Source organism: Schistocerca cancellata, chromosome 8 (genome assembly GCF_023864275.1).
Source record: "Schistocerca cancellata isolate TAMUIC-IGC-003103 chromosome 8, iqSchCanc2.1, whole genome shotgun sequence".
In the NCBI taxonomy this organism is placed as follows: Eukaryota; Metazoa; Arthropoda; class Insecta; order Orthoptera; family Acrididae; genus Schistocerca; species Schistocerca cancellata.
In genome coordinates this window covers 85,185,417-85,212,998 of record NC_064633.1, presented here as the reverse complement: position 1 = coordinate 85,212,998, position 27,582 = coordinate 85,185,417, and the positions used below count along the sequence as shown (strand labels likewise).

Genomic DNA, 27,582 nt, shown 5'->3' with positions numbered 1-27,582 from the left:
TGTGACCCTGAGCAGTTCGTTCAGGAGGAAATCAATCCATTCTATCTTGAACAGTGGTGTCTTGCCAATTTCATAAACTAGTACTAAGTTTCAGCTTAATACACTACTGGCCATTAAAATTGCTACACCAAGAAGAAATGCAGATGATAAATGGGTATTCATTGGACAAATATGTTATACTAGAACTGACATGTGATTACATTTTCACGCAGTTTGGGTGCATAGATCCTGAGAAATCAGTACCCAGAACAACCACCTCTGGCCGTAATAACGGCCTTGATACGCCTGGGCATTGAGTCAAACAGAGCTTGGATGGCGTGTACAGGTACAGCTGCCCATGCAGCTTCAACACGATACCACAGTACATCAAGAGTAGTGACTGGCATATTGTGACGAACCAGTTGCTCGGCCACCATTGACCAGACGTTTTCAATTGGTGAGACATCTGGAGAATGTGCTGGCCAGGGCAGCTGTCGAACATTTTCTGTATCCAGAAAGGCCCGTACAGAACCTGCAACATGCGGTCGTGCATTATCCTGCGAAATGTAGGGTTTCGCAGGGATCGAATGAAGGGTAGAGCCACAGGTCGTAACACATCTGAAACGTAACGACCACCGTTCAAAGTGCCGTCAATGCGAACAAGATGTGACCGAGACGTGTAACTAATGGCTCCCCATACCATCACGCCGGGTGATACGCCAGTATGGCGATGACGAATACACGCTTCCAATGTGCGCTCACCGCGATATCGCCAAACACGGATGCAACCATCACGATGCTGTAAACACAACCTGGATTCATCCGAAAAATGACGTTTTGCCATTCCTGCACGCAGGTTCGTCGTTGAGGACACCATCGCAGGCGCTCCTGTCTGTGATGCAGCGTCAAGGGTAACCACAGCCTTGGTCTCCGAGCTGATAGTCCATGCTGCTGCAAATGTCGTCGAACTGTTCGTGCAGATGGTTGTTATCCTGCAAACGTCCCCATCCGTTGACTCAGGGATCGAGACGTGGCTGCACGATCCGTTACAACCATGCGAATAAGATGCCTGTCATCTCGACTGCTAGTGATATGAGGCCGTTGGGATCCAGCACGGCGTTCCGTATTACCCTCCTGAACCCACCTATTCCATATTCTTCCAACAGTCATTGGATCTTGGCCAACGTGAGCAGCAATGTCTCGATATGACAAACCGCAATCGCGATAGGCCACAATCCGACCTTTATCAAAGTCGGAAACGTGATGGTACGCATTTCTCCTCCTTACACGAGGCATCACAACAACGTTTCACCAGGCAACGCTGGTCAACTGCTGTTTGTGTATGAGTAATCGTTTGGAAACTTTCCTCATGTCAGCACGTTGTAGGTGTCGCCACCGGCACCAGCCTTGCGTGAATGTTCTGAAAAGCTAATCATTTGCATATCACAGCATCTTCTTCCTGTCGGTTAAATTTCGAGTTTGTAGCACGTTATCTTCGTGATGTAGCAATTTTAACGGCCAGTAGTGTAGCTCTATCGTGCAGCTGTTCAATAACAGCGGCTTGGTTGGGGTCTGCACTGTTGAATATGGTTACAAAAGTGATTTAAATGTGCCTGAACGTCAAGGTATGCAAAAACAAAGCGGAAGTTCCCTGCAACAGTTCAGTATCTGCCTGCACTGCAGAAAGTAAATCTCTGCCTACAACGCTGGAGGCGCCCACCTCTCCAAATTTGTCAGCAGTGGCACAGAGTTGGTGGTCCAATGCAGTGTGCAAACACTGGCTTAACTCACTGAATTTGCCTTCTTTGGGTGAACAGCGTATTGTCAGCATGTCCTGGAGTTGGTTTTTCATAAAATACGACATTCCCAGTACAGTTCCCTTGCCCATGCCGAACAAACAGAACAAGCAATACACATTTTCAACACCAAAACAATCTTTCCCCCATCAACTTTCTTTCTTTGTAATAACACCACCTACTGAAAGAACCACACTGTGCTACTAATTGAATGGCATGAATCATTGAAATGGAAATGATTATGAGCAGTCCCAAAAACACTCAACAATATTTATTTGCCTCTACAGCATTTTAACATTGACTAAATTAACAATTAAGAACATTTAACAGATGACACAACGAGATTTTGAAAGTTAGGCTTTTTTTTTTAAATGAGAAAATCAAGTTTAACAAAATTTTAAACAGGGAAAAAAACGGTAATATTAATTACAATTAAGGCTTGAAACACATATATCTAGTCATTAAGTCTTTAAACAGACGTAAACACAAGGCGTTCAGCCTGAGCTTAGGCCAGACTTCGTTGAGTACACAGAGAGAAATATAAAACAATAACAGAAATATACTTTAACTTGCACGACAAGAAATCTCATAAAGTCCTTTGTACTTTGACACATGAGATTTCAAAAGAGAAATTCTTTTAGAGGTCAACTTTTCAAATTTTTATGCATGGGCCTTTAAACGAAAATTTAAAAGATTAATTTCCTTTTACCAAATACATAGCGAAATGAAACATCCACAAAACAATATACACTAAACTTTCGATTCTGTTTGCATTTAAAAGTAAGCTTAAAATTACTCAACCTTCAGAACCTGGACTGCTGATCCACATTGAGGGACAAAGACAAAACAGCGTTGCAGGTGCGAAAACATACTCAGCCTCTTTATCAAGGATCGGTCAAAGTGCAATAAACACTTTAGTCACAGGAAGCAAAATGTACTCACCGTTTTTGTTTCTACTCCAGTTCTAGGGTGAATAGTAAATACTGGTAACTCAGCATACGCAAACCAAAGAAGTAGGAGCAGGAAGTGTGCCGTCTCTGGTGAAAGAAATCCACGATCATGAGGGCAGAGGGAAGCAGTAAATTTATACATTTGGCAGGCACACTTTCCACAGCCATCGAGAGATCTCAGTGCTCGTTGATCAACCCAAGTTACTATGCCAAACAGTCGTCAGTGGATGAGACCTGGAGGGAATGAGCTTGTTTGGCCAGCAGACATGTTCCCTATCTCAGCATACTTGTGATACCGTCGCTAGAATATCAAGAGCAGCAAGATTTAACGAGTGAATATCGATTATAATGCAGTCATGGCTCAAAATTAAAACTGGGTACCAGACTGGGGCCGGACTGTCCGAGCGGTTCTAGGCGCTACAGTCTGGAACCGTGCGACCGCTGCGTCGCAGGTTGAATCCTGCCTCGGGCATGAATGTATGTGATGTCCTTAGGTTAGTTAGGCTTAAGTAGTTCTAGGTTGCTCATGACCTCAGAAGTTAAGTCCCTTGTGCTCAGAGCCATTTTGAACCAGCCTGGGTCTAGGAACGGGGTCCTCTGCCTATTGTGGTCAAATGCTCTAACGACTGAGCTATTCAAGCACTACTGAGAAGCAATCATCACAGCTTTACTTCCGCCACTATTCCTTCTGGTGCCCTTCGAACTTTACACAGTTTCACCAACAAACCTGAGGAAATAACACTCTTGAAGGGAATGATATTCTGGAGACATGGGTAGTAGCGCTTTTCTTCCTTTCTAAATTGTATGGTTTAATTTAGCCATTTTACGTTGATATAATCTTGTCTGACCTCAGTAAAATTGTCCTGTGTTTGTTTACCTTCAGTGATTTGGCACTCATCAGTCATCAGAGCCACTCACTTGACAGAAATATAGTCAGTGTGTAACTTCGGCGTCCACTGTGGAGACCAGCCAAAGCAACCCACCACAGTATTTTAGCTCAATTATTATACTTCTAAAGTTTGTTTTCAGCCATTTTTGTTTGTTTAACCCCTGTACGTGACTAGTGAGTGCAAGCGAATTTTTTTAGACCTGGTAGAAGTATCACATCATTTGTAAAGCTAGGCAGCTTATATTAATGGCGCTTGGTATCCTTACTACCAATCAGTCATTCAGCTAATAACTTGCAAGTCTAAATCAGAGGCCCCTAAATGTTAATCAGAAATAAACTTACACTGTAAAAGATGATAAGCTGATAATCGGTGATACATTAAAATAAATTTCTGTTTAAGATTTCGATTCAGATGTTATAACAAATGATGTATGCAAATATTGTTTTAATATGGGGGGCTCCATTTACTGGTATTTTGCTTGTGTAGGAACAAACTGAAAAATTATCTTTAAGTTTATAAATAATAGTATTGTTCTCATTTCTATACTTAAGAGTATTCATATAAACTCTTGTAGTGATCATCGACATGAAAGTGAAATTGCTGTGGATGCCCAGTAATTCAGCAATTACAATCTACTTTTGTATGCAGCTCAGCACTATTAGTCTTATTTTCTTATCTGGAGGGAAGGGAGGGGCACTTATTGAAAACTGACCAGTATGATGTGGCTCACCATGAGTTCCTTTCCTGTGCCAATATCTTCATCTCAGAAATGCACCTATTATTTACTTGTTATCAATATTTCATTCTTTCTGTCCAGTTACAATTTTTACCGTTTACATTCTCTGATGTCTGAATACATGTTCTATCATCTTGTCCCATTTGAAAGGTAATGTTTTTGCCATACTCCTCGCCTCATCGATTCTGCACAGAATCTCCTCATTTCCTGTCTTGTAAGTGCAGATATTCGTTTGCATGAGGACGCTGAAAATTGTACCAGCTTCTTCCTGTTACTCATTTGTTTCTTTGATTCTCTTGTTTCCCAGTTTCATGCAAATGTAAGTAAACGTGTCTCCCTGGAGGAGCAGAACCAACTGTGATTTAGGCGTTAGTTGTTATCTTTGTCACCTCTTAGTTTATGGTTTCTATAGCCACAGAACAGGTTTATAAATGACGAGTCACAGGTTGTAAATATATTTAATAATCATTTCCTAAATGTAGCAGAAAGTATAGGGACAAACAGTTCAAGAAAAAAATCCCCTCAGTGTGTTTAAAAATCAACTCTCATAAAAGTCAATACTATGAATGTATTACGAACTTCTCCTTCTGCAATTAAGAAAGTTATATGTTCTATCTAAAATAAAAGCTTATCCGGATCTGATGGTGTTTTCTATAGAGTTTTAAAGATTTGTTACCTTATAAGAAGTCTGGTCTTGTCTGAAATGCGAGACTAACTAAATTTTTGCAGAGGGTCTGAAACATGCTGTTGTTAAACCACTGCACAAGTTACGTGACAGGAGAGACGTCAGTAACTACCGACCAGTTTTCACTGCTGACACCAATTTGCAAAATATTTGAAAAGGTTATGTATTCTAGAATAGCATCTCACCTGAGCGACAATAATATCCTCAGCAAACCATAGTCTGGATTTCAAAAGAGTTGTTCTATGGAGAATGCAATTTATATTTTCACTCACCAAATTCCCCCCCCCCCTCCCCCCGCCCTTTTTTTAGTCTTCTGTCAGATTTGATTTGATGCAGACCGCTACGAATTCTTCTGCTGTGCCAACCTTTTTACCTCAGAGTAGCAAGTGCAACCTACATCCTGAGTTATTTGCCAATAACTGTCCTCCTCTACAGCTTTTACCCTCTACAGTGCCCTCTAGCACCATGGAAGTTATTCCGTGAGGTCTTGAAAGATGTCCTATCATCCTGTCCTATCATCTTGTCAGTTTTTTAGACACATTCCTTTCCTCGTAAATTTACGGAGAACCCTCTCATTCTTTATCATATCAGTTCACCTAAATTTCAACATTCTTGTGTAGCACCACATCTCAAATGCTGCGATTCTTTTCTGTTCCGGTTTTCTCACTGTCCATGTCTCATTACCGTACAATGCTGTGCTCCAAACGTACATTCTCGGAAATTGCTCCCTCAAATTAAGACGTATGTTAGATGCTAGAAGACTTCTATTGGCCAGGAATGCCTTTTTGCCAGAGCTAGTCTGCTTTTTATGTCATCCTTACTCCGTGCTCCATGGGTTATTTTGCTGACTAGGTCGCGAAATTCCCAAACTTCGTCTACTTCGTGATCTCCAATTCTGATGTTAAGCTTCTCGCTATTTTCATTTCTGCTGCGTCTCATTACTTTCGTCTTTCTTCGACTCACTCATTACAGTGTTCATTCCATTCAACAGATCCATAATATCTCGTTCACTGTCACTGACGATAGGAAAGTCATCAGCGAATTTTGTCATTGATATCCTTTCACCTTGAATTTTAATTCCACTCTTGAATCTTTCTTTCATTTCTGTCATTGCTTCTACGATGTACAGATTTAACAGTAGGGGCAAAAGACTACGTCCCTGCCTTACACCCTTTTTAATCCGAGCACTTAGTTCTTGTTCTTCCGTTCCTACTGTTCTCTCTTGTTTGTTGTACGTATTGTATAAAATCTGTCTTTCCCTATAACTTACCCCTATTTTTCTCAGAATTTCGAATATCTTGCACTATCTTAAACTGTAGAATGCTTTCTCCAGATCGACAAATACTATGGGCGTAACCAGATTTTTATTCAGGCTTCCTCTCATTATCAACCACTGAGTCAGAACCGCTTCTCTGATGCCTTTACCTTCCATAAACCCAAACTGATCGTCATCCCTAAAGCCAAACTGATCGTCGTCTAACTGATCCTCCGTTTTCTTATGTATTCCTCTGCACATTATTCGTGTCACCAAATTGGATGCGTGAGCTGCTTAAGCTGATTGACAAGTCTTCACACTCGTAGAGAGGCCTTCAGAGTAGTCTTTCCACGCATCCACTCTCTCCTCTGCATTTAACAGTGGATTTCCCATTGCACTAGTAGTATTACTACCATTCCTTTTAATTTTACCGAAGGTTGTTTTGACTTTTCTACACTCCTGGAAATTGAAATAAGAACACCGTGAATTCATTGTCCCAGGAAGGGGAAACTTTATTGACACATTCCTGGGGTCAGATACATCACATGATCACACTGACAGAACCACAGGCACATAGACACAGGCGACAGAGCATGCACAATGTCGGCACTAGTACAGTGTATATCCACCTTTCGCAGCAATGCAGGCTGCTATTCTCCCATGGAGACGATCGTAGAGATGCTGGATGTAGTCCTGTGGAACGGCTTGCCATGTCATTTCCACCTGGCGCCTCAGTTGGACCAGCGTTCGTGCTGGACGTGCAGACCGCGTGAGACGACGCTTCATCCAGTCCCAAACATGCTCAATGGGGGACAGATCCGGAGATCTTGCTGGCCAGGGTAGTTGACTTACACCTTCTAGAGCACGTTGGGTGGCACGGGATACATGCGGACGTGCATTGTCCTGTTGAAACACCAAGTTCCCTTGCCGGTCTAGGAATGGTAGAACGATGGGTTCGATGACGGTTTGGATGTACCGTGCACTATTCAGTGTCCCCTCGACGATCACCAGTGGTGTACGGCCAGTGTAGGAGATCGCTCCCCACACCATGATGCCGGGTGTTGGCCCTGTGTGCCTCGGTCGTATGCAGTCCTGATTGTGGCGCTCACCTGCACGGCGCCAAACACGCATACGACCATCATTGGCACCAAGGCAGAAGCGACTCTCATCGCTGAAGACGACACGTCTCCATTCGTCCCTCCATTCACGCCTGTCGCGACACCACTGGAGGCGGGCTGCACGATGTTGGGGCGTGAGCGGAAGACGGCCTAACGGTGTGCGGGACCGTAGCCCAGCTTCATGGAGACGGTTGCGAATGGTCCTCGCCGATACCCCAGGAGCAACAGTGTCCCTAATTTGCTGGGAAGTGGCGGTGCGGTCCCCTACGGCACTGCGTAGGATCCTACGGTCTTGGCGTGCATCCGTGCGTCGCTGCGGTCCGGTCCCAGGTCGACGGGCACGTGCACCTTCCGCCGACCACTGGCGACAACATCGATGTACTGTGGAGACCTCACGCCCCACGTGTTGAGCAATTCGGCGGTACGTCCACCCGGCCTCCCGCATGCCCACTATACGCCCTCGCTCAAAGTCCGTCAACTGCACATACGGTTCACGTCCACGCTGTCGCGGCATGCTACCAGTGTTAAAGACTGCGATGGAGCTCCGTATGCCACGGCAAACTGGCTGACACTGACGGCGGCGGTGCACAAATGCTGCGCAGCTAGCGCCATTCGACGGCCAACACCGCGGTTCCTGGTGTGTCCGCTGTGCCGTGCGTGTGATCATTGCTTGTACAGCCCTCTCGCAGTGTCCGGAGCAAGTATGGTGGGTCTGACACACCGGTTTCAATGTGTTCTTTTTTACATTTCCAGGAGTGTATATGCTGAGTCAGTCCATCCAACAATCATTTCTTTTTCGATTTATTAACATTTCTCAAGTAGCCATTTCGCCTTAGCTTCCCAGCAGTTCCTGTTTATTTCACTCCTTAGTGATTTGTATTTTAGTACACATTCATTTCCTTGAACATTTTTGTATTTTCTTCTTTCATCGATCAACTGAATTATTTCTCCTGTTACCCATGGTTTCTTCACAGTTACCTGCTTTGTATCTACGGTTTTCTTTCCAACTTCTGTGATCTCCCTTTCTAGAGATATTCATTCCTCTTCAACTGAACTGCTCACTGAGCTAATGAGTATCACAGTGTCTAGAGCCTCGGGGAACTTCTGGCGTATTTCTTCATTCCTAGTATGTCCATATCCCACTACTTTATTCAGTGATTCTTTCTCCCATACTCTTTTCTTCTACACCCTCCTTTACAACTGAATTCCAATCCCCCATGATTACTAGATTTTCATCTCCCTTTACCTACTCAATTAGCCATTCAGTATCCTCATATACTTTCGCTATATCTTTATCCTGTGCTTGCGACGTCAGCATCTACCGTTGTCGGCGTTGGTCTACTGCTGATTCTCATGAGAACAGCAACCAACACAGACAACAGTAGTTCATATATACACGCCAACGTCGCAGACAGAGGACGGAGAGATATAGAAAGCATATGAGAATAGTAAATGGGTAATTCAGTATAAGCAATTAGTAGTACAAGCCTCAAATAGTGAAACAGCGTCGGATGTTATTTTCTGCGACCTGTCTACGGTATTTGACTGTGTGACTCATAGTATTATCCTAAACAGATGGAAGTTTTGAGGGATTGATTATATAGGCAAACAATAGCTAATGTTAATTCTGACCAAATTAAATGAAAGAGTTGTACTTAGTAACTCAATCAATGTCGTCTGGGGACATTAGTCTGACTGGGGAAAAATCATGCATGGGATTCATCAAAATCTGACATCTACTATTGTTCCTCACTTATGTAAGCGCTCTATCGTCTAATACACAAAAAGCAGAGTTAGTTCTTTTTATGGATGACATTGGTATTGTAATCATTACAAGCATACATACAGAAACTGAACAAATGGTAAACAATGTTATTAAAAGTATAACTGACTGGTTTTCTGCGAATGGTCTCACCATCAATTTTAAAAAGTCACAACATATTCATTTATACACGTCTAGGGGTACTACACTTATGACAAGTGTAAAACATGATAAGGAAATAATTAATAGGGTGGAAAAAAATTCTTAATTGATCATGTTGATGAGAATTTGAACTGGAAAAAATACATTTTGGAACTCCTAAAACAACTCAGTTCGGCCACATTTGCACTTAGAATGGTTGCAAATCTTTGAGAGAGACAAATCAGTAAACTGAAATATTTTGCACATTTTGATTCAATAATGTCATGTGGAATAATGTTCTAGAGTACCTCATCTTTAAGAAAGAAAGTCTTCATTACTCAAAAACGTGCTGTAAGAATAACATGTGGTGTTCACCCACGACCATTTTGTTGATATCTTTTTAAGGAGTTGGGCATTCTGACTACTGCTTCACAGTATATTTATTCCCTCATGAAGTTTGTTGTAAACAACACACTGCAGTTTAAGAGGAATAAAGACGTACACAATAACAATGCCAAAAGGGAAAATTACATTAATTACTCCATATTAACGTCGTCCTTGGCAGAATAAGGAGTGCACAGTGCTACAACTAAAACTTTGATAACTTACTTAGGGGCATAAAACGTCTGACAGACAAGAAAGTAAAATTTGAAAACAGACTGAAGAAGTTTCTCTTTAACAATTCGTCCTATTCTATACAAGAATTTCTATTATTGTAATGAGTAAAGGAACTGCGGGTAGAAGTCACTGACTCTTATCCGTGTATCAGTATATAAATGTTCAGCATGCGACCATATTCACAAATTAATTTACGATGCACTTGTAAAATGTCTCATTCCAAATGATCGATGGAAAATGAAAGTAACTAACTAGCTATACCTTTTAGTGTGGCATTTAGCTCGAATGACATACAGTCTTAATACCTTAACTGCCATCCCTGTCCACTTTCCATTTAGCAGCAGAAACTGGACAGTGGACAGCAGAGATGATATGTCTGGTGGGGGCTGAACACTGAACAGCGTGACTAGGGCAGCGATTGGCAGTGGTGCAAAGCACGACAAAGCATTGCAACTTTGCTATGCACTCCATGTGTAACACTAGTTGAAAACTGAGAGTAGCTACACATTTTGCATCGAGTGTTCATTGGGTATGGTTCTTGACACAACTTTCTGATTCAGGAAGATGCACAACAATTGCCTAGGAAATGCGCAGATGTTTGGTGGCCAGCTCTACAAATGGGCTGTTGGAGGCCATTGGAGAGACACAGGGGGGGGGGGGGGGGGGAGGGGGGGGGGGGAGATGCTGCACAGCTGGATAAGAGCACACTGTGCTTGCTCCAGGTTCTCTTGGCAGCTGCCGCATAGTCATAATTACAGTGCAGCTAATGACAGAAGTCAGTTGTGGGCTGTTAATATCGTATGGGAACGAGACTTGATAGATACTCTAATGCGCTAATACGAAACCGATTTACGCTGGGAAAAAAATTAGTTCCAATTCTGGCCATCAGATGCAAATCTGGCGCAGTGAATGCAAGAGAGACGTATAGAAATGTTTTTCTACGTAATGGATTTGGAACGGAACGTGGGCAGAACATGTGAAACAAGTCAGAAATGCTTAATGTTGATTTTATTATAAAATGCCACTAACATAATATGTCGACGAGATGCTGCATCCATAAAACGACGGGATCAGCAGTTGCTCGCAACAGTTCCGTTGCAATCTGGAGAATGTGTTTTGCGTACTGACCTTCAGATCAGGTAGAGACCGAATGTCTTCTTTTAGATATCCCCAGAGCCAAAAGTCACATGGAATCAGATCACGTGATCTTGCAAGCCATGCATCAGGAGAACCTCTAGGTATCACACATTCGTGGAAGGTTGCATTAAGTTGATCTTTCACTGGGCAATGGACATGAGGTGTTGCCTCATCTTGCATGAAAACAGTGATTACCATGCAGTTGCGCTCTTCCAAAACAGAAATCACCTGTTCAAGGAGGTTTAGACAACTTGCAGACGTCACAGTACACCTGACAGCCCTCTGGCTGTGTTCTCTTCAAAGAAGAACTCATGGAGAATACAGACATATTTCACACAATGGCGGGAAGTGTAAACTGCGAGTGTGTCAGCTCTACAAATATAAATGGAAATTGAACGAAAGATGTACGACATACGTAAAAATCAGTGAATACTGCAATTGTAAATGCAATGTGCGTTATATTATAACTCAAGTGTCCGGAAATTCGGTCTAGAAATAGTGAACTACTGGTACGTATATGAAGTCAAATAAAATGGCTCACGAGTGTGATGTGCGCAATGTTCTACCACACGGAAATACAGCCGTTGAAAGTGAAAATATGCCATGTAAAAATGTGTAGCAGATATTGAACATTTAAAAGAGTGCACCATAAGTATGCAAGCAGCGATTAACACTTTAAAGAATGATCTAACGAAACTTCGAAATGAAAATACTGAACTGTTAGGTTATCTGAAATCGAGTGCACCAATCAAAACCAAACCTACAAAAACTGTAAACAGTGAGTAAGGAAAGCAGAATGAATGGATCAGAAGCAAAAATACTTGTGTTATGAAGTGCCCTGATAAAATGAACAGCGTTAATACAAATGAAAACTGTAAAAAAAGCGATCGACCAGTGCCACAAAAAAATGATACACAGTGAAAACAAGAGACAGAACGTATTAATTATTTCTGACAGTCATGGCCGTCACTGTGCAAAAATTATGATCAGTTCTCAAAATCAAAAACACTACATCTCTTCTGTTATAAAACCTAACGCACAGTTAAAGGACGTGGTTTGTAACATAGACGGGAAGACGAAAGAATATACGAAAACTGACAGTGGAATCATTCTAGGTGGGACAAACGACATCCTAAAGAAATTTCAGGATTTCAAACGTGCCTTAACAGATTCTCTTCATAAGACAATCCACACAAAAGTTATCATGTGCACAATTCCGTACAGATACGATGTACCAAAACTGAACAACAGAATCTATGCTGCAAACGAATTCTCAATGAGCACTGCAAAAAATTATGAGCATGTAATGGTATTGGACGTTAATACATTCCTCAGTAGAAGCGATTATACAAAGCATGGACAGTAGGTGCCAATCTGCAAATACCGTGTGAATATATACAATGTGAAGACCTTTCAGCAAACATGACAATTAAAACACAAGAAAAATCAGCAGCAAAAACGGACTTATCCAACTCGATAGTTATGAAAGATAAACGAGGAGCCGCAAAAAAGAACTGTACTACATCTTCATCACTCAAAGAAGACACAGCGAAACAAAACTACCATCGACTTAACCAGGCTATGATACTGACAAAAGCATCTAACCCAATAAAAAGCAACTGAACCAAGTTCCACACCCAAAGATATTCAAGATACAACAAGAAGAACTGGGCACTGGAAACCAGAAGCAGTACCCAGAGGAAACCCACTAAGGACATCAGCAGATCCAGTCTCAAAATTGTCACCAAGGACATCTAATTGTACATGTATCAGTGAACACCAACAATCAACTAGTACCACCCCAGCAACAGGAGGAATTTCAGCAATTCCAGTGAGAAGAAAAGTAAGGCGACCACGTCATCCACTAAATTAGGATAACTAGTGCACCTATCAACACCACTTCCAGTAGCAGTCCTTGCAGAAGAAACAGAAACCACCTCAACATCGACTACACAAGTAAAATGACCAAACAGATGGAGAATTGCCCATTTTCACCATCAGGACATTTTCTTATGACCAATGGAAAAAACCAACTCACGCTTCAAGATGATGATGAAGATTGCCCACACAATTTAAATTCAGGAATAAAGGTAAGTGGTCAACCAAGTACAATCAGAACAAACCTAAAATCTCACCTGGTCACTCTTCTTCATTAGAATATAGTGACTTAGGAATAAAGTAAGAGAGCTGGAAATCTTGCTGCCGAGTGAACTCAGATATGTTAATATACTCTGCTTAACTGAACATTGGCTGAAAGAAAATAATTTAAAGACAGTGAAAATAACGGATTATTTGTTAGCAGCACAAACTTGTAGAAATCAGTTTACACATGGAGGGAACTGTATATACATAAAGAAAGATATCAAATTCAATAACTTAGACAATGTTGAATCCTTAAACACTGAGAAAGATTTTGAAATATTAGGCATAGAAATTCCAGCTTTCAAGTTAATTGTAATATGTTTATATAGATCTCCAGATACCCGCCTAAAAAATTCAACACTCGGCTTGATACTTTACTAAATAAAGTAGTAACAAATTGAAAAACAGTTCTTATATGTGGAGACCTAAATGCAGACTTTAATAAGCGAAGCAATTCAAAATATGAGCTGATGAACATATTAACAGCCAATAATTTGGAGATTACAATCCACTCTCCTACACGTGAAATGAATCATTCTAGCACTACTATAGACCAAATAATAATTATCTCCAAAACAAAATATAAATCAGTTGTAATTAAAGCTGGACTGGCAGACCATTATGCACAGGCTCTAAGCTTTTGTGTAAACACTAATCCATCCTATAATTATATGAGGAAGACTACACACATGGGCAGAACTTTCAGTAATACTGCAGTACAAACATTCCAGAGTTATCTCCAACAAGAATCATGGGAGCTAGTGTATAGCACAGAAAATATTTCTGATAAGTTTCAGGCATTCATGAATATTTTTGAATATTATTTTGATCTTGCTTTTCCATTGAAAGCCAAAACAACCCAAACCACTAAAAGCAACAAGTGGATTACTAGTGGTATAAGGAAATCATGTGCTAGAAAACAGTACCTTCACAATATTGCAAGAAGCTACAACACAACTCAGGAGTTTGATAGTTACTTTAAAAAATGTAAATCTATCTTAAATAAAATAATAAAGGAGGCAAAGAAACAAGACAATGGCAAATACATAGAAGATGCTTCAAACAGAACCAAAGCAATCTGGCAAGTTGTAAAGAAAGAAACCAAATCTTAGAAAAATAGAGTTAATAATATAGTGTTAAAGGCTGGCTTGGGAAACATTAATAACCCACAGGAAGTAGCTAATATTTTAATAACTATTTTATAAATGTAACAGTGAAACTACTACAACAGACCTCTAATAGAAAACACCATACAGTAACAGGGAAAAAAGTCTCAAGCACATCAATGTTTCTGTACCCAACAAATGTAGAAGAAGTACAAATTACAATAAAATGTCTCAAAATGAAACACTCTGCAGGCGTAGATGATATGCCTGATTTTATTATAAAGAAATGGGGGGACTTGATCACTGAGCCCTTTACTCACCTATGTAACCTATCTTTTGCTACAGGAACTTTTCCTTCACGTTTGAAAATAACAAAAGTAAAGCCATTATACAAGAAAGGAAACAAAGATGATATTTCCAACTACAGACCACTGGCACTTCTATCTGTTTTCTCAAAAGTATTAGAAAGGCTTTTCAATAAGAGATTAACAGACTTCTTAGAGTATAACAGCATTCTGTCAGAATCTCAACATGGATTTAGAGCAAACTATTCAACCAAATCAGCGGTTAACTCCTTTCTATTAGAGGCATTGATAGCATTAGACAACAGAAAACTTACCATGGGCATATTTTTGCATTTTTCAAAGGCATTTGACACCATAAATCATGACAAATTGCTGCACAAGCTAGAAAATCTTGGCATTATGGGAACAGCTAACAACTGGCTCAGCTCTTATCTTAAGAACAGGGAACAATATGTGGAAATAGATCAGGAAATGGATAATGTCATTAGGAAATATAATTCCAAGCTACTGACTGTTAAATATGGAGTGCCACAAGGATCAGTAATGGGTCGTGTTCTGTTCTTACTCTGTGTAAATGACCTAAACATAAGCAATGACAGCAGTAAAATATTTCAATTTGCTGATGACACGAGTGTTCTAATTACAGGAAACTCAGAAGAAACTCTTGTAAAAAACATAAGAGAAGCCACTGACAGGCTAACATGAACTTTGATGACTATGACTTAATAATAAACACTGGAAAAACTGTAGCTATTTATATACACACAGCAAAAACAAAAAATCTGATATCACCCAATCTAGAGCTATATGGACAGACAATTGCCAAAACAGCCTGTACCAAGTTTCTTGGACTTCATCTACAAGACAACTTGAAATGGAAAGCACATATTGAGCAAATGAACAAAAAATTAAGTACTTCTTGTTTCGTGTTATATACATTAAAAAAATTGTACCAGCTACAACACCCTTCAGTGTGTATATTATGCAGTTGTACACTCTCGCCTCTGGTATGGAATTATGTTCTGGAGATATTCTGGAGATGCCATCAAAACATCCAAAATTTAAAAAAAATTTATAAGAATAATGAAAGGGGTAGATAATCGCAAATCATGTAAAAAGAATGATCCTGCCACTTCCTTGTGTATATATACTTGAAAATATAATGTATTTAAAGCAAAATGTACATACAAAAAGACCACTCATGACTCAAAATCAAACAATACACAGCTATGATACAATACAAAAATTAGATGTACATGTTCAAAGCGCCAACACAAAGTTATTTCAAAACGTTCTTATCGATCCTAGTATCAAGTTATACAATGCCTTACCAGATACCATTAAACACATACAAAACATTGGTCACTTCAAATCTAAATTGAAGTCGTACTTGGTTGATCACTGCTTTTACACAGTAAATGAATACCTACAAAAATAAATTTTTCTATGCGAAACCAATGTAGTCTTATTCAGAAGAACATTTGTATTTTATCTCTCTGTATATAGCGTAACAACATTTATTTAAGTATTCATCATTAATTCATGTATTAATGTGTGTTATTATGTACAAAGATATATTATGTGTAAAACTGTTAATATTGACATAAAAATCCAAATATTTCTTGCACATTGTCCAGCTGTAGATGAAATGGATCAGTAAATCAGTATGGCGAATATAATGGCTCTTCATGCACAACACAGTTTAACAGTTCCCAAAATTCGGCACTTCTGTGTATTCACTGTAGCCTGTAGTGTAAAATGTGCCTCACCACTCCACAGAATATTGCCTGGCTACATGTCATCAAACTGAACAGGAAATTCAGAACATTGCTGCAGATAATGAGATTTTAGTTGCTGCACCTTTTGTACGTTGTACAGGTACCAGTGTCAAATAGACCGCAAAAATTTCCATATTGTTGGCCATGGGATAGATAATACTCGTTACATTCAACGAACACTAGAGCTACCTGGGGCACATGCTGCTTGGTCAGTTACAGCAACAGCAAACTCATCAGTATCTTTCACTGGGACAGGATGCCTTTCTCTTCTAGGTGCCATGTTTTCGAATTTAATTGTTATCATCTGAACTATTTAATGGTGTCAGACCTCTGCTAAGACCTTTTATTCATGAAGACTCTCTCAATGCAGTACTGTAATGATTGCCATTCACATAAAACACTTTCACTAATAGTTCACAATCCCTTCTCTATAGCCATACTATTCACTGACGTTATGGCTTGTCAAATGACAGCGTGGACCTCATGCCTCTGAACAAAAGTGTACAGGACCTAGCGCTCACAATCGGAACTAATGTGTTCTCCAGCGTAAATTGGTTCTTCATTAAGGCGTTAGCATATCTACCATGTTTCACTGCCATACGATAATCATGGCGCACACTAGAGCTCCATGAGTAGCTCCACTTGAATTATAACCACCTAGAATGTGGAATGAAGCGAGGGAACCTCAGGATATTAGAACTACTAGCTTCAGCTGTGTGGAAGGTGATCCTATTTGATTTAATATCATGCAGACGTGAAGGAAACTCTGATCAGCTGGATGGTATGTTGGCTTGTGGGGAGCTTTTCCTCCAGGTCCTCTCAGTAGGTGTGTGGGAGGAACTGGGAAAGCCTCAGGATATGAAACAGAAGGACTTCCATCTCTGGCAGTGTGGAGAACAATCCTACATACTAGGGCCTTACTGAGGCTCAGAGCACACACTGATCGATTGGATGATGTGTTGGCTGACGGAGAGCATATTGTCCCCCAAGTTTGTCTAGCATCTACACTGTGCAGAAACACCATCATGATGTTCACCTGGAACACCTTCAGTTTCAGTAGCTTGGAGGTGGTCTTATGTGCTGAGATTATGAACAGACACAAAAGAGGACCTGTTCGATTTGATGATGTGTAGGGTGGTGGGCAATGGACTGTCCTCCAGGTACTCCCAGCGACCTCAGGATGTTGGCCAGGAGGATATTCATCATCAGCAGTGCTGTGATCCTGCAGAGGCATGCAGGCGACTGATCAGCTGAATGGTGTGTAGGTGGCGAGGTCGTTGTCCTCAAGGTTCTCTCAGGAAGTGTGCAGCAGCAAGAAAAATCACCTCAGTATATTGCCTAGAAAGTCCCTCAGTTTCAACAGTGCGAGGGGTAGTCCTTAGCTGCTGGACCTGCGCAGAGACATGCAGGAGAGATCAGAACTACTTTGGAATATTTACCAAAAAGACATTCAGTATTACAGCGAATGGTTCTATATGCTGGAACCCTGCAGATGCACGTAGGAGGCCTAAAAATCTGGATGGTGTGTGGCTGATAGAGACTGCATTGTTCTCCAGGTTCTCGTAGCAGCAATTTGGAGGAAAAGCGGAAGCAACGCAGAAAAATGTTGAGGAAGATCTCCAGATCTAGGACTGTGGTGTGTGGTCATATGTCCTACAATCCAGCAGAGGCCCTTGGCTTTTGGTCAGATCAGTGGAATCCTTTCCATTAAATATTTCTTTATTGGCGACAATACAACATTACATCTCCGAAAAGATTTTTACAGGCTGCCAGCGACTATCTCTACAGCCATCTAAGTACTAGCTCCAAAAATTCAACTTACAAAAACAGAAAAATCAAAATGTTTGCAAGTTAGCAGACATCTGCAAAGCCAAGCAGATAAAATTGTCATCGATCATACTTCACAGTATACAGGATCTTGGGAGCAGTTACAACTAAAGTTATTGGAATGCCCAATAAACAACAATTTATTAGAGGTCCCAATGTATTTAGAGTGTGTCATTTTGATTTTAATGTTATTATAAGTTCACTTTCTGGAGGTGGATGACTATGGTGATAGTTGTAGGTATGTATGGACATTTAGGAGGTTTGGAAGCATTTGTAGACAGATGTACTATAGAGTGAAAGATATCATTGAAGCTACAGGCCATTAAGCTGTTTAGACTTAATGGTCTGTAGCCTGATGGAGAGCACATTGTCCAATGAGTCATCCCAGTGGCTGTGCAGCAGAAAGTTGAAGTGTCTCAGGATAATGGCCTGGAATATATTAATTTTCAGCCGTGAGGAGGGTGGCCCAATGTGCTGGAACCATGCAGACGCTTGCAAGAGACTGTGCTCCATTTGACAGTGTCACTGACAGAGACTGTGTTGACATTCTCAGGACCAGGAATGAAAACCATCTCAGGACTTTGGCCGATATGACGATCACCAATGTTAAGGGTGGTCCTATGTGTTACGGCCATCCACAGGAATGCATGAGACTCTGATTGGCTTGACAGGGTTTAGGCTGAAGGCGATCGCGCTGTCATCCAGGTCCTCCCGTTGGCTACATGGCAGGAAGCGGAAGCGCCTCAGTATGTCTGACAGGTAGACTTTGAGCTGCAGGCGACTGTATTGGGTACCCACGCAGCTGCGCGCTCCCAACCCAAATGGCAGGTAGGTGCATGCATGCTCCTTGCCGACGCGGTCCTCCAAGAAGCGCGAAGGGTCGAACTGCTGTGGGTGCTGGAAGAACTGCGGCAGGCGGTGTGTGAGGAAGGGCAGCACAAGAAGCAGGGTACCCTCAGGGACCAAAACCTTCCGTTCGGACCCTCCAGACAGCCAGAGGTCTTCTGTGGCCATCCGAGGAAGTATTGGGACCGTTGGGAACAGTCTCAGTGTCTCCTGTAGGTCACACCACAAGAGACTGAAGATACACTGATCGAAAAAAAATCGCAGCTCAAAAAAATAATTAATGTAGAGTAACGAAAGGTCAAGAATACATTTGTGTACTTAATATGTTTAAGTGATTAACATTGCAAGACCACAGGTTAATGTAAGCGCGAGATGAGCGATTGCAAATGTGAAATGCCGATATATTAATAATAGATTTAATGGTCTGTAGCCTGATGGGAAGCACAGAGTATTGAATGCAAGTATGCAAATATGCAAGCATTGTATGTGGAGGTGCCAAATTTTAATTTTTTGGATGAGATTTCGTGCCTGACGTACTTGGTCGGTCAATACAGGAACGATTAACGCTGGTTGTGGATAACGCTGAAGATTTTGCAGGATGATGTCATATACGTGCTCGATTGCAGACACAACTCGTAAATGAGCAGACCAAGGCAACCTGTCGATAGCCTGGAGACCATGCTGGGCTGCAACAACGATATGAGGGTGAGTATTATCCCTTTGGAAAACACGTCTTGGAATGTTGTTCATGAATGGCAGCACAACAGGTCGTACTATCAGACTGACGCTTGACGCTTATATTTGGAGTCCAGGGTGTATGGTATAACGTTGAGAGTGCTCCTGCTGTCGTACGAAAACGCACTTCAGACCATAAATCCAAGTATAGTGTGTCTTGCCTGCTGACAGGTTGGTTGCAGGCTCCTTCTAACCAACACACAGCCATCACTAGCACCGAGGCAGAACCGGCTTTCATCAGAAAACACAGCATACCTCCACCCTGCTGTTCAACGAACTCTAGCTTGACACCGTTGAAGTTGTGGTGTCACCGCCAGACACCACACTTGCTAGGTGGTAGCCTTGAAATCGGCCGCGGTCCGCTAGTATACGTCGGACCCGCGTGTCGCCACTGTCAGTGATTGCAGACCGAGCGCCGCCACACGGCAGGTCTAGAGAGACGTCCTAGCACTTGCCCCAGTTGTACAGCCGACTTTGCTAGGAAGGGTTCACTGACAAATACGCTCTCATTTGCCGAGACGATAGTTAGCATAGCCTTCAGCTACGTCATTTCCTACGACCTAGCAAGGCGCCATTACCAGTTTATATTGCGATTGTAATTATGTATCATCAAGAGCGATGTTCTCCAATTATGGATTAAAGTTAAGTATTCCAGAAGCTATGTACTATTTTTGGCTACTATAATTCCTTGTCATTTTCCAGACCTCACGCCAGCCTGCGTGAGCTTAAACGCGTGCCTTTCGGCTTCCTCCAAACTCCGTGAATTGGCTCCTGCCAATTCACAACAGAAGCCGTAAATGATTGTGGTTTGCGGCCAGTGGAATGCGTTCTACACGGCGTCTTGGGTGGCGCTCTCCTTGAAATAGAAGATTTCCAACAGTTCGTTGTGAGTTTGTGGTGTCAACGGCTGCTCAAATTTCTGTTGCAGATGCAGTGTGATATGCCAGAGCCATACGCCAAACACAGTGGTCTTTCCCCTCAGTAGTGCCACATGGCTGCCCGGAGCGCAGACTTCCTGTGACTCTACATTCTTGTGATCACCCTTCCTAGTAATCATGTACAGTGGCTACATTCCTGCTAAATCTTTAAGCAATATTGCAGGATGAACACCGAGCTTCTTGCAACCCTATTACTCGACCTCGTTCAAAGTCAGTGAGCTGTTGACAATGCCATCTCTGTCGCCTGAAAGGCATTCTTCACCATCATCATCTCACTATGTCTAATCGTAACTGTAAATAACTCTCACGACCGTTATTTAAAGTTAACGTGATCTGCAGCCTCATAGTGGCAATACTGGTGCCACACTTATGCGACGGGAGCAAAATATTAATAGATGTCATATTCCAGATGGAGAAACACGCCTACCAACTTTGGTTTATATCGCACAACTCCTTCTTTGAGCTACAATTTTTTCCCGTCAGTGTAGGATCTCAAGTTTTACACCGTGTTTCCACCACCAGATGGACAGGTAAACAAATTCCTTAGTACTGGATGTAATACAAGTCTTTTACTATAGGTGTGTTAAATACGAGTATATACTCAGTCGCTAAATTACGATGATGTTCTGTGGGCATAAATGCCCAATGCAGCTGCCGACTGCTCGGCAGAAGCTTACTATAGCAGTAGCTGAGACGAATGCATGTGAGTGATGCGTTGCGATAGGGGGAGGGATGGGGGGTGGACCGTCCTTCCCCTCGCTCCCTGCTCCCTTCAGCCTCAGAGCTGCCCATGGTGTGTGCTGTTGGCCATCCGAATCAGTTGCCTTCCTAGAACGATTCTGTGCCACACATGACGTGTTTCGTTGTTGCTGTGTATGTATGGTTGCCAGTCTCCTTTTGTCTTTTATTTACAGCTTCGGTGCCAAAGAGGGAAATTCTTGTGAAACACGTACTCAGACGTTATGTCCCATTAATAAAGAAGAAAAAATCTGGAAACACCTGCCACTGACGACATTTTAAATAAAAAATAATAAACGCATTTATGAAATTTCGCACTAGGTATCAATAGTAATAGCCCACACGTATGCCAGATCCTGAAACCAAAGTCACACAAATGACGAACATGATCAATATTATTGCTGGAGAGTCAGTACGCAGAAAACCTGTGATAAATTAGTATATTTACATCACTCGAATCTCATTAACTGAGTAACAGTTACCTACATTAGAAATTTTCTGTAATAATGTGTAATAATCTGCTCTAGAGTGAATTACAATGCACAACGAACTCTCTGCAGCATTTCTGTTGCACATATTCCTCTCAGCAGTGAGCGCTATTCGTCATCATCAGATTCATATTATGGCCAATATTCGTGTCTGAAAGCAATTATAGCTGCTGCAAGTACAGGGTGTTTCACGAAGAATGATATGATTTCAATACTCCATATTTATTGATAAAAATATGGTACAAACATGGGATGAATTGTAAAATACTCACAAAAGCTTAAAGTCTTAGCTACATCATTACAAATGATGTATGTGTGCACCAGCAGTAGCATGAACAACATCTAGACGAGAGTTAAATTCTCTGCTTTCTGACAAGTTGTTTTTATTTTTTTTTTTTTTTAAGTCTTGTCATCTGTCTTCTGAATGGTTTGATGCGGCCTGCCACGAAGTTATCTCCTGTGCCAACCTCTTCATCTCAGAGTAGCACTTTCAACCTACGTCCTCAATTATCTGCTGGATGTAGTCCAATCTCTGTTTTCCTCTACAGTTTTTGCCCTCTAGTACCATGGAAGTCAGTCCCTGATGTCTTAACAGATGTCCTATCAACCTGTTCCTTCTCCTTGCCAGTGTTTTCCACATATTCCTTTCCTCAACGATTCTGTGCAGAACCTCCTTATTCCTTACCTTATCAATCCACATTCGTCTGTAGCACCACATCTCAAATGCTTCGATTCTCTTCTGTTCCGGTTTTCCCAAAGTCCATGTCTCACTACCAGACAATGCTGTGCTCCAAGCGCACATTCTCAGAAATTTCTTCCTCAAATTGAGGCCTATGCTTGATACTAGTAGACTTCTCTTGGCCAGGAATGCCCTCTTTGCCACTGCTAGTCTGCTTTTGATGTCCGCCTTGTTCCGTCCGTCATTGGTTATTTTGCTGCCTAGGTAGCAGAATTCCTTATCTTCATCTACTTCGTGACCATCAATCCTGATGTTAAGTTTCTCGCTGTTCTCATTCCTAATACTTCTCATTACTTTCGTCTTTCTTGGATTTACTCTCAATCCGCGTTCTATACTCATTAGACTGTCCATACCACTCGAGCAGATCACGTAATTTTTCTTCACATTCACTCAGGATAGCAATGTCATCAGCGAATCGTATCATTGATGTCCTTTCACCATGAATTTTTAATTCCACTCCTGGACCTTTCTTTTATTTCCATCATTGCTAATTCGATGTACAGATGGAACAGAAGGGGGAATGACTACAGTCTTTTCTTACGTCCTTTGTAATCCGAGCATTTCGTTCCTGGTCGTCCACTCTTGTTATTCGATCTAGGCTCTTGTACACATTGTGTATTACCCGTCTCTCCCTATAGCTTACCGCTATTTTTCTCAGAAATTCGAACATCTTCCACAATTCTACGCTTTTCCAGGTCGACAAATCCTATGAACGTGTCTTGATTTTTCTTTAGTTTTGCTTCCATTATCAGTGGCAACGTCAGAATTGCCCCTCTGGTGCCTTTAACTTTCCCAAAGCCAAACTGCTACTCAACTACCACATCCTCAGTTTTCTTTTCCGTTCTTCTGTATATTATCCTTGCCAGCAACTTGGATGCATGAGCTGTTAAGCTGATTGTGCGATAATTCTCGCACTTGTCAGCTCATGCCATCTTCGGAATTGTGTGGATGATATTTTTCTGAAAGTAAGGCGGTATACTGCCAGACTCATAAATTCTACACACCGAATTGAATAGTCGTTATATTGCCACTCCACCAAATGATTTTAGAACTAAATGGGAGATGAACACACTTTCCTTCACATATCCCCACAAGGAAATCTCATGGTGTCATGTTCGGTATTTTGCAGGCCAATAATACAGGACAGTGGCCCGGGGTCCCTTCTAGATGTTGTTTATGCTGCTGCTGGTGGACACAAAGAGCGTTAGCTATAGCGTTGGTAAAAATTTAAGATTTTGTGAATATTTTGAAATTCATCCAGTGTTTGTATTACGATATTATCAATAAATGTGGAGTTTTGAAACCAGGTCATTCGTTTTGAAATACCTGTATAATGGGTGGAGTTTTAGTATTCTGTCTTATCTTAAATGAGTTCAAACTTCTTTGCAATGTATATCACGTTATTGGGTAATGTTGATACTCCTGGTCTAAGAGATGGTATTTTGCTTGCTTCCGCAAGAAAATCGGCTGGTGGTTGTTTGGGAGTGCCCTTTTAAAATTTTGATTTATGATTTGAAAGTAATGATGCACAAAGAACAAATAATGATAAGAAATTATAATACAGAAAATACAATATTTTTTGTAAAGACGGTTCCTAAGAGCCATATCAGAATATCAGAAGCAAAAAGGTAAAAGTGACTTTTCCCATAAAAATTAGATAAGTGCATCCAGAGCATGGTAAGGCATCTAAAATTGTGGGAAAGGGATACAAGCGAAACCCCAATCTTTGCTGCTCACCAGTGATCAAAAAGAAAACTAATTACAAGGTGTCACGAAACAGGTACATTGATATCGTCTTATATTGATTTTTGATGTAGCATGTTATCAAAATAACTTATTTATGATACGTGAGAGAAGGAAGTGACCAAACTGATGGGAAATATTTTCAGTTATGGGATAATGCACTAAACAGTACTCTTTGTTATTTTGTTTCTCTATAGTAGCCATAAAGGGCATGGTATTAATGTAGCATTACGTAAATGTTTTATTATAGCTCTAAATAGCAACTTTATGATAACTGAAATGATAACAACCTATGATAAAGCATTATAGAGCAAATGTAAATCAGATTTTTCTTAAATCGCAATATTCTGTAAGCAAAGGGATAAAAGTGCATATAAACTTCCACGATTTGTGATACACAACTGATCATTTGTGTTAACATGTTATTCCAACATGCAAACAGAAAATGCTAGAAAGTAGTTTTGTGTCTAATATACAAAAACATTGAATTTCCATTTGGAAATCTCATTAGAATTCCGAAACCTTGTGAACTTTAACTGAAGTTTTGTCAGTACTAGAAGAAGTGTACTCATACCTCTTTATTTCTGACCCACTCCTATAAATTAAAAGAGTAAATAAAAATCAGTGAGGGATGTCTTTGGTACTTGGCTAGTTTCGCAGTGTTCTAATATTGCTGAAAATATCTTAAAAAATACGTCGTCGACATATAAAACGCAATGTTTACCCAAGAGTCACAATGTTATTTACCACCGCCTTGCTGCTAAGAAGTTGTCAGCTGAGGCAAAGAGAAGTAACGCGACCGAAAGGTGACTTGTTGGTGTAAAATGATGCATACCTGTGTGTGTGTGTGTGTGTGAGCACTGATCATCTTGGAGAAATCTAGGCACTAATGGGCTAAACATGAATGACACAAATTGCTTCTAGGTTACCTTAGTTCTTACAAGGGAACCTCCCCATCGCACCCCCCTCAGATTTAGTTATAAGTTGGCACAGTGGATAGGCCTTGAAAAACTGAACACAGATCAATCGAGAAAACAGGAAGAAGTTGTGTGGAACTATGAAAAAAATAAGCAAAATATACAAACTGAGTAGTCCGTGCGCAAGATAGGCAATATCAAGGAGAAAATTTTAATTTTAAAAGTTTTAAAAATTTTAAAAATTTTAATTTTTAATTTTCGGTTTACATGACAAACTCTTATGTTTTCATCACTTTTTTGGGAGTGATTATCACATCCACAAGAAAATCTAAATCGGGCAAGGTAGAAGAATCTTTTTACCCATTCGCGAAGTGTAGAAGTTAGGTGGGTCGACAAAATATTCCTGTCATGTGACTCACATGCCGTCACCAGTGTCGTATAGAATATATCAGACGTTTTCCTGTGGAGGTTGACCTATGACCTTGCGATCAAATGTTTTCGGTTCCCATTGGAGAGGCACGTCCTTTCGTCTACTAATCGCACGGTTTTGCGGTGCGGTCGCAAAACACAGACACTAAACTTATTACAGTGAACAGAGACGTCAATGAACGAACGGACAGATCATAGCTTTGCAAAAATAAAGAAAGTAAACTTTTCACTCTAGTGAAGACTTGAACCAAGGACCTTTCGTTCCGCAGCTGCTCACGCTACCCACGGGACCACGGCGCTCCTGAGTTCACACTATCCTTGATGTTGCATATCTTGCGCATGGGCTATTCAGTTTGTATATTTTGCTTATTTTTTCATAGTTCCACACAACTTCTTCCTGTTTTCTCGATTGATCTATATTCAGTTTTTCAAGGCCTATCCACTGTGCCAACTTATAACTAAATCTGAGGGGGGTGCGATGGGGAGGTTCCCTTGTTAGAGGCTGCATCTTACGTAAGCCATCTTGCAACTGCTGTTACTGTGGTATCGACAGCTACGATGCCACGGCGTAGGTGCAAGTTAGTAGGTTGGAACTACAACACAGACACCAACGACAGCGCCCTCTAGCCGGCGCTGTGCAGCTCTACGAGCGCCGGTCCAGAGTCTGCCCATTTGATCAAGAGCAGACGGCCAAGCAACTTAGCTTCTACTTCATTGGGGGCTAGCTAGCCATTAATGATAGTTTGCCCTACTACTAGAACTGTTAGCTTTGATACATCCGGCTTCGCACCTACGGGCTCATTTTTACAAAAAGTTACGTATGTCATTGACTATTATTCTCTGTTAAATGTTACTTTTACGCTAAAAGCAATACCCAGATCTTTACCTCACCTGCTCCTACTCGCTTCCTACATTCGGCCTACCCTTCAGTTTACAGGAGCAGACCATCGCGCCGCCTTCCAGGAGGGATATAAAAACTGGCGACGAGCAGGTACTCAATTTTTTTTTTCCTCTCCTCTTATCTGTTTCTTGCTCGGTACTGCTTTCTCTTCCTCCTAGCCCAATGTGACTACGTGTGCTAGTGTTTCCGCCCTTCACTCTAAGACTTTCATTTGTATCAACCATGGATTCGCCACAGGAACACGCGTTGCTGTCCGATCTTGTACGTTTTCAGGCTCAGCAAATGATGCAACTGCTTGCTGCCGTAAATGGCCTGGTCACACGACAAACTGCAGCTACTTCGACACCTTCGGCGTATCCGCCTGTACCACCACCTACGACGCCTCTGGTGCCGCCATTACGTGCCTTCAATCCTAACACTGAACGCTGGCCAGAATACATTGCCCAGCTCGAGGCACACTTCGCAGCGTACAACATACCAGGTACAGCACGGCTTGCCTTTTTCATTGAGAGGTGGCTTGAGCCCCCTCTCATATTTCTATCTTACGATTTTCCTCTCTAATTGCATGCAGTGAAAAGTCGCTATTCCTTCACACGCGGACTTCCCACGCAGCGTCTCTCGTCACCCGGGTGGTCCGGTGACAGGCGGGCTATGCTGATCTGGAAAGCGTTAAGCCGACGGGTGTGAGGAAGTCGAGTGAATGCTTTGCAGACGCCGACATTGTCAAAAGACACGCCCGGAGGGGTCTGAAGTAGCGGCTGGGCTAGAGGTTCCGTTACTTCGCAGAAACTTAGCGAAAACACTTTCTGGCGGGCTACCAGCGAGGCGTGGGAATGACTTGTGTACCCAGGCAGTTGTGGCGGGAAAATTCCCGCGCTTTCTG

At 41.5% G+C, this 27,582-nt stretch overlaps 1 protein-coding gene across 2 annotated transcripts in view; it reads right to left on the bottom strand.

Annotated features, from left to right (window-relative positions):
* Positions 1-27,582, bottom strand: part of LOC126095006 (cytochrome P450 4C1-like) — a 196,132-nt gene that overhangs the window by 24,356 nt on the left and 144,194 nt on the right. Inside the window, exon 7 of one of the 2 annotated variants that reach the window (XM_049909665.1) lies at positions 2,718-2,812. In XM_049909665.1, the coding sequence (XP_049765622.1) occupies positions 2,729-2,812 (84 nt within the window). In that variant the 3' untranslated portion in view covers positions 2,718-2,728. Of the gene's footprint in view, positions 1-2,717; positions 2,813-15,764; positions 19,282-27,582 lie in introns of those variants that run through there. The other variant, XM_049909664.1, reaches the window with a different exon arrangement.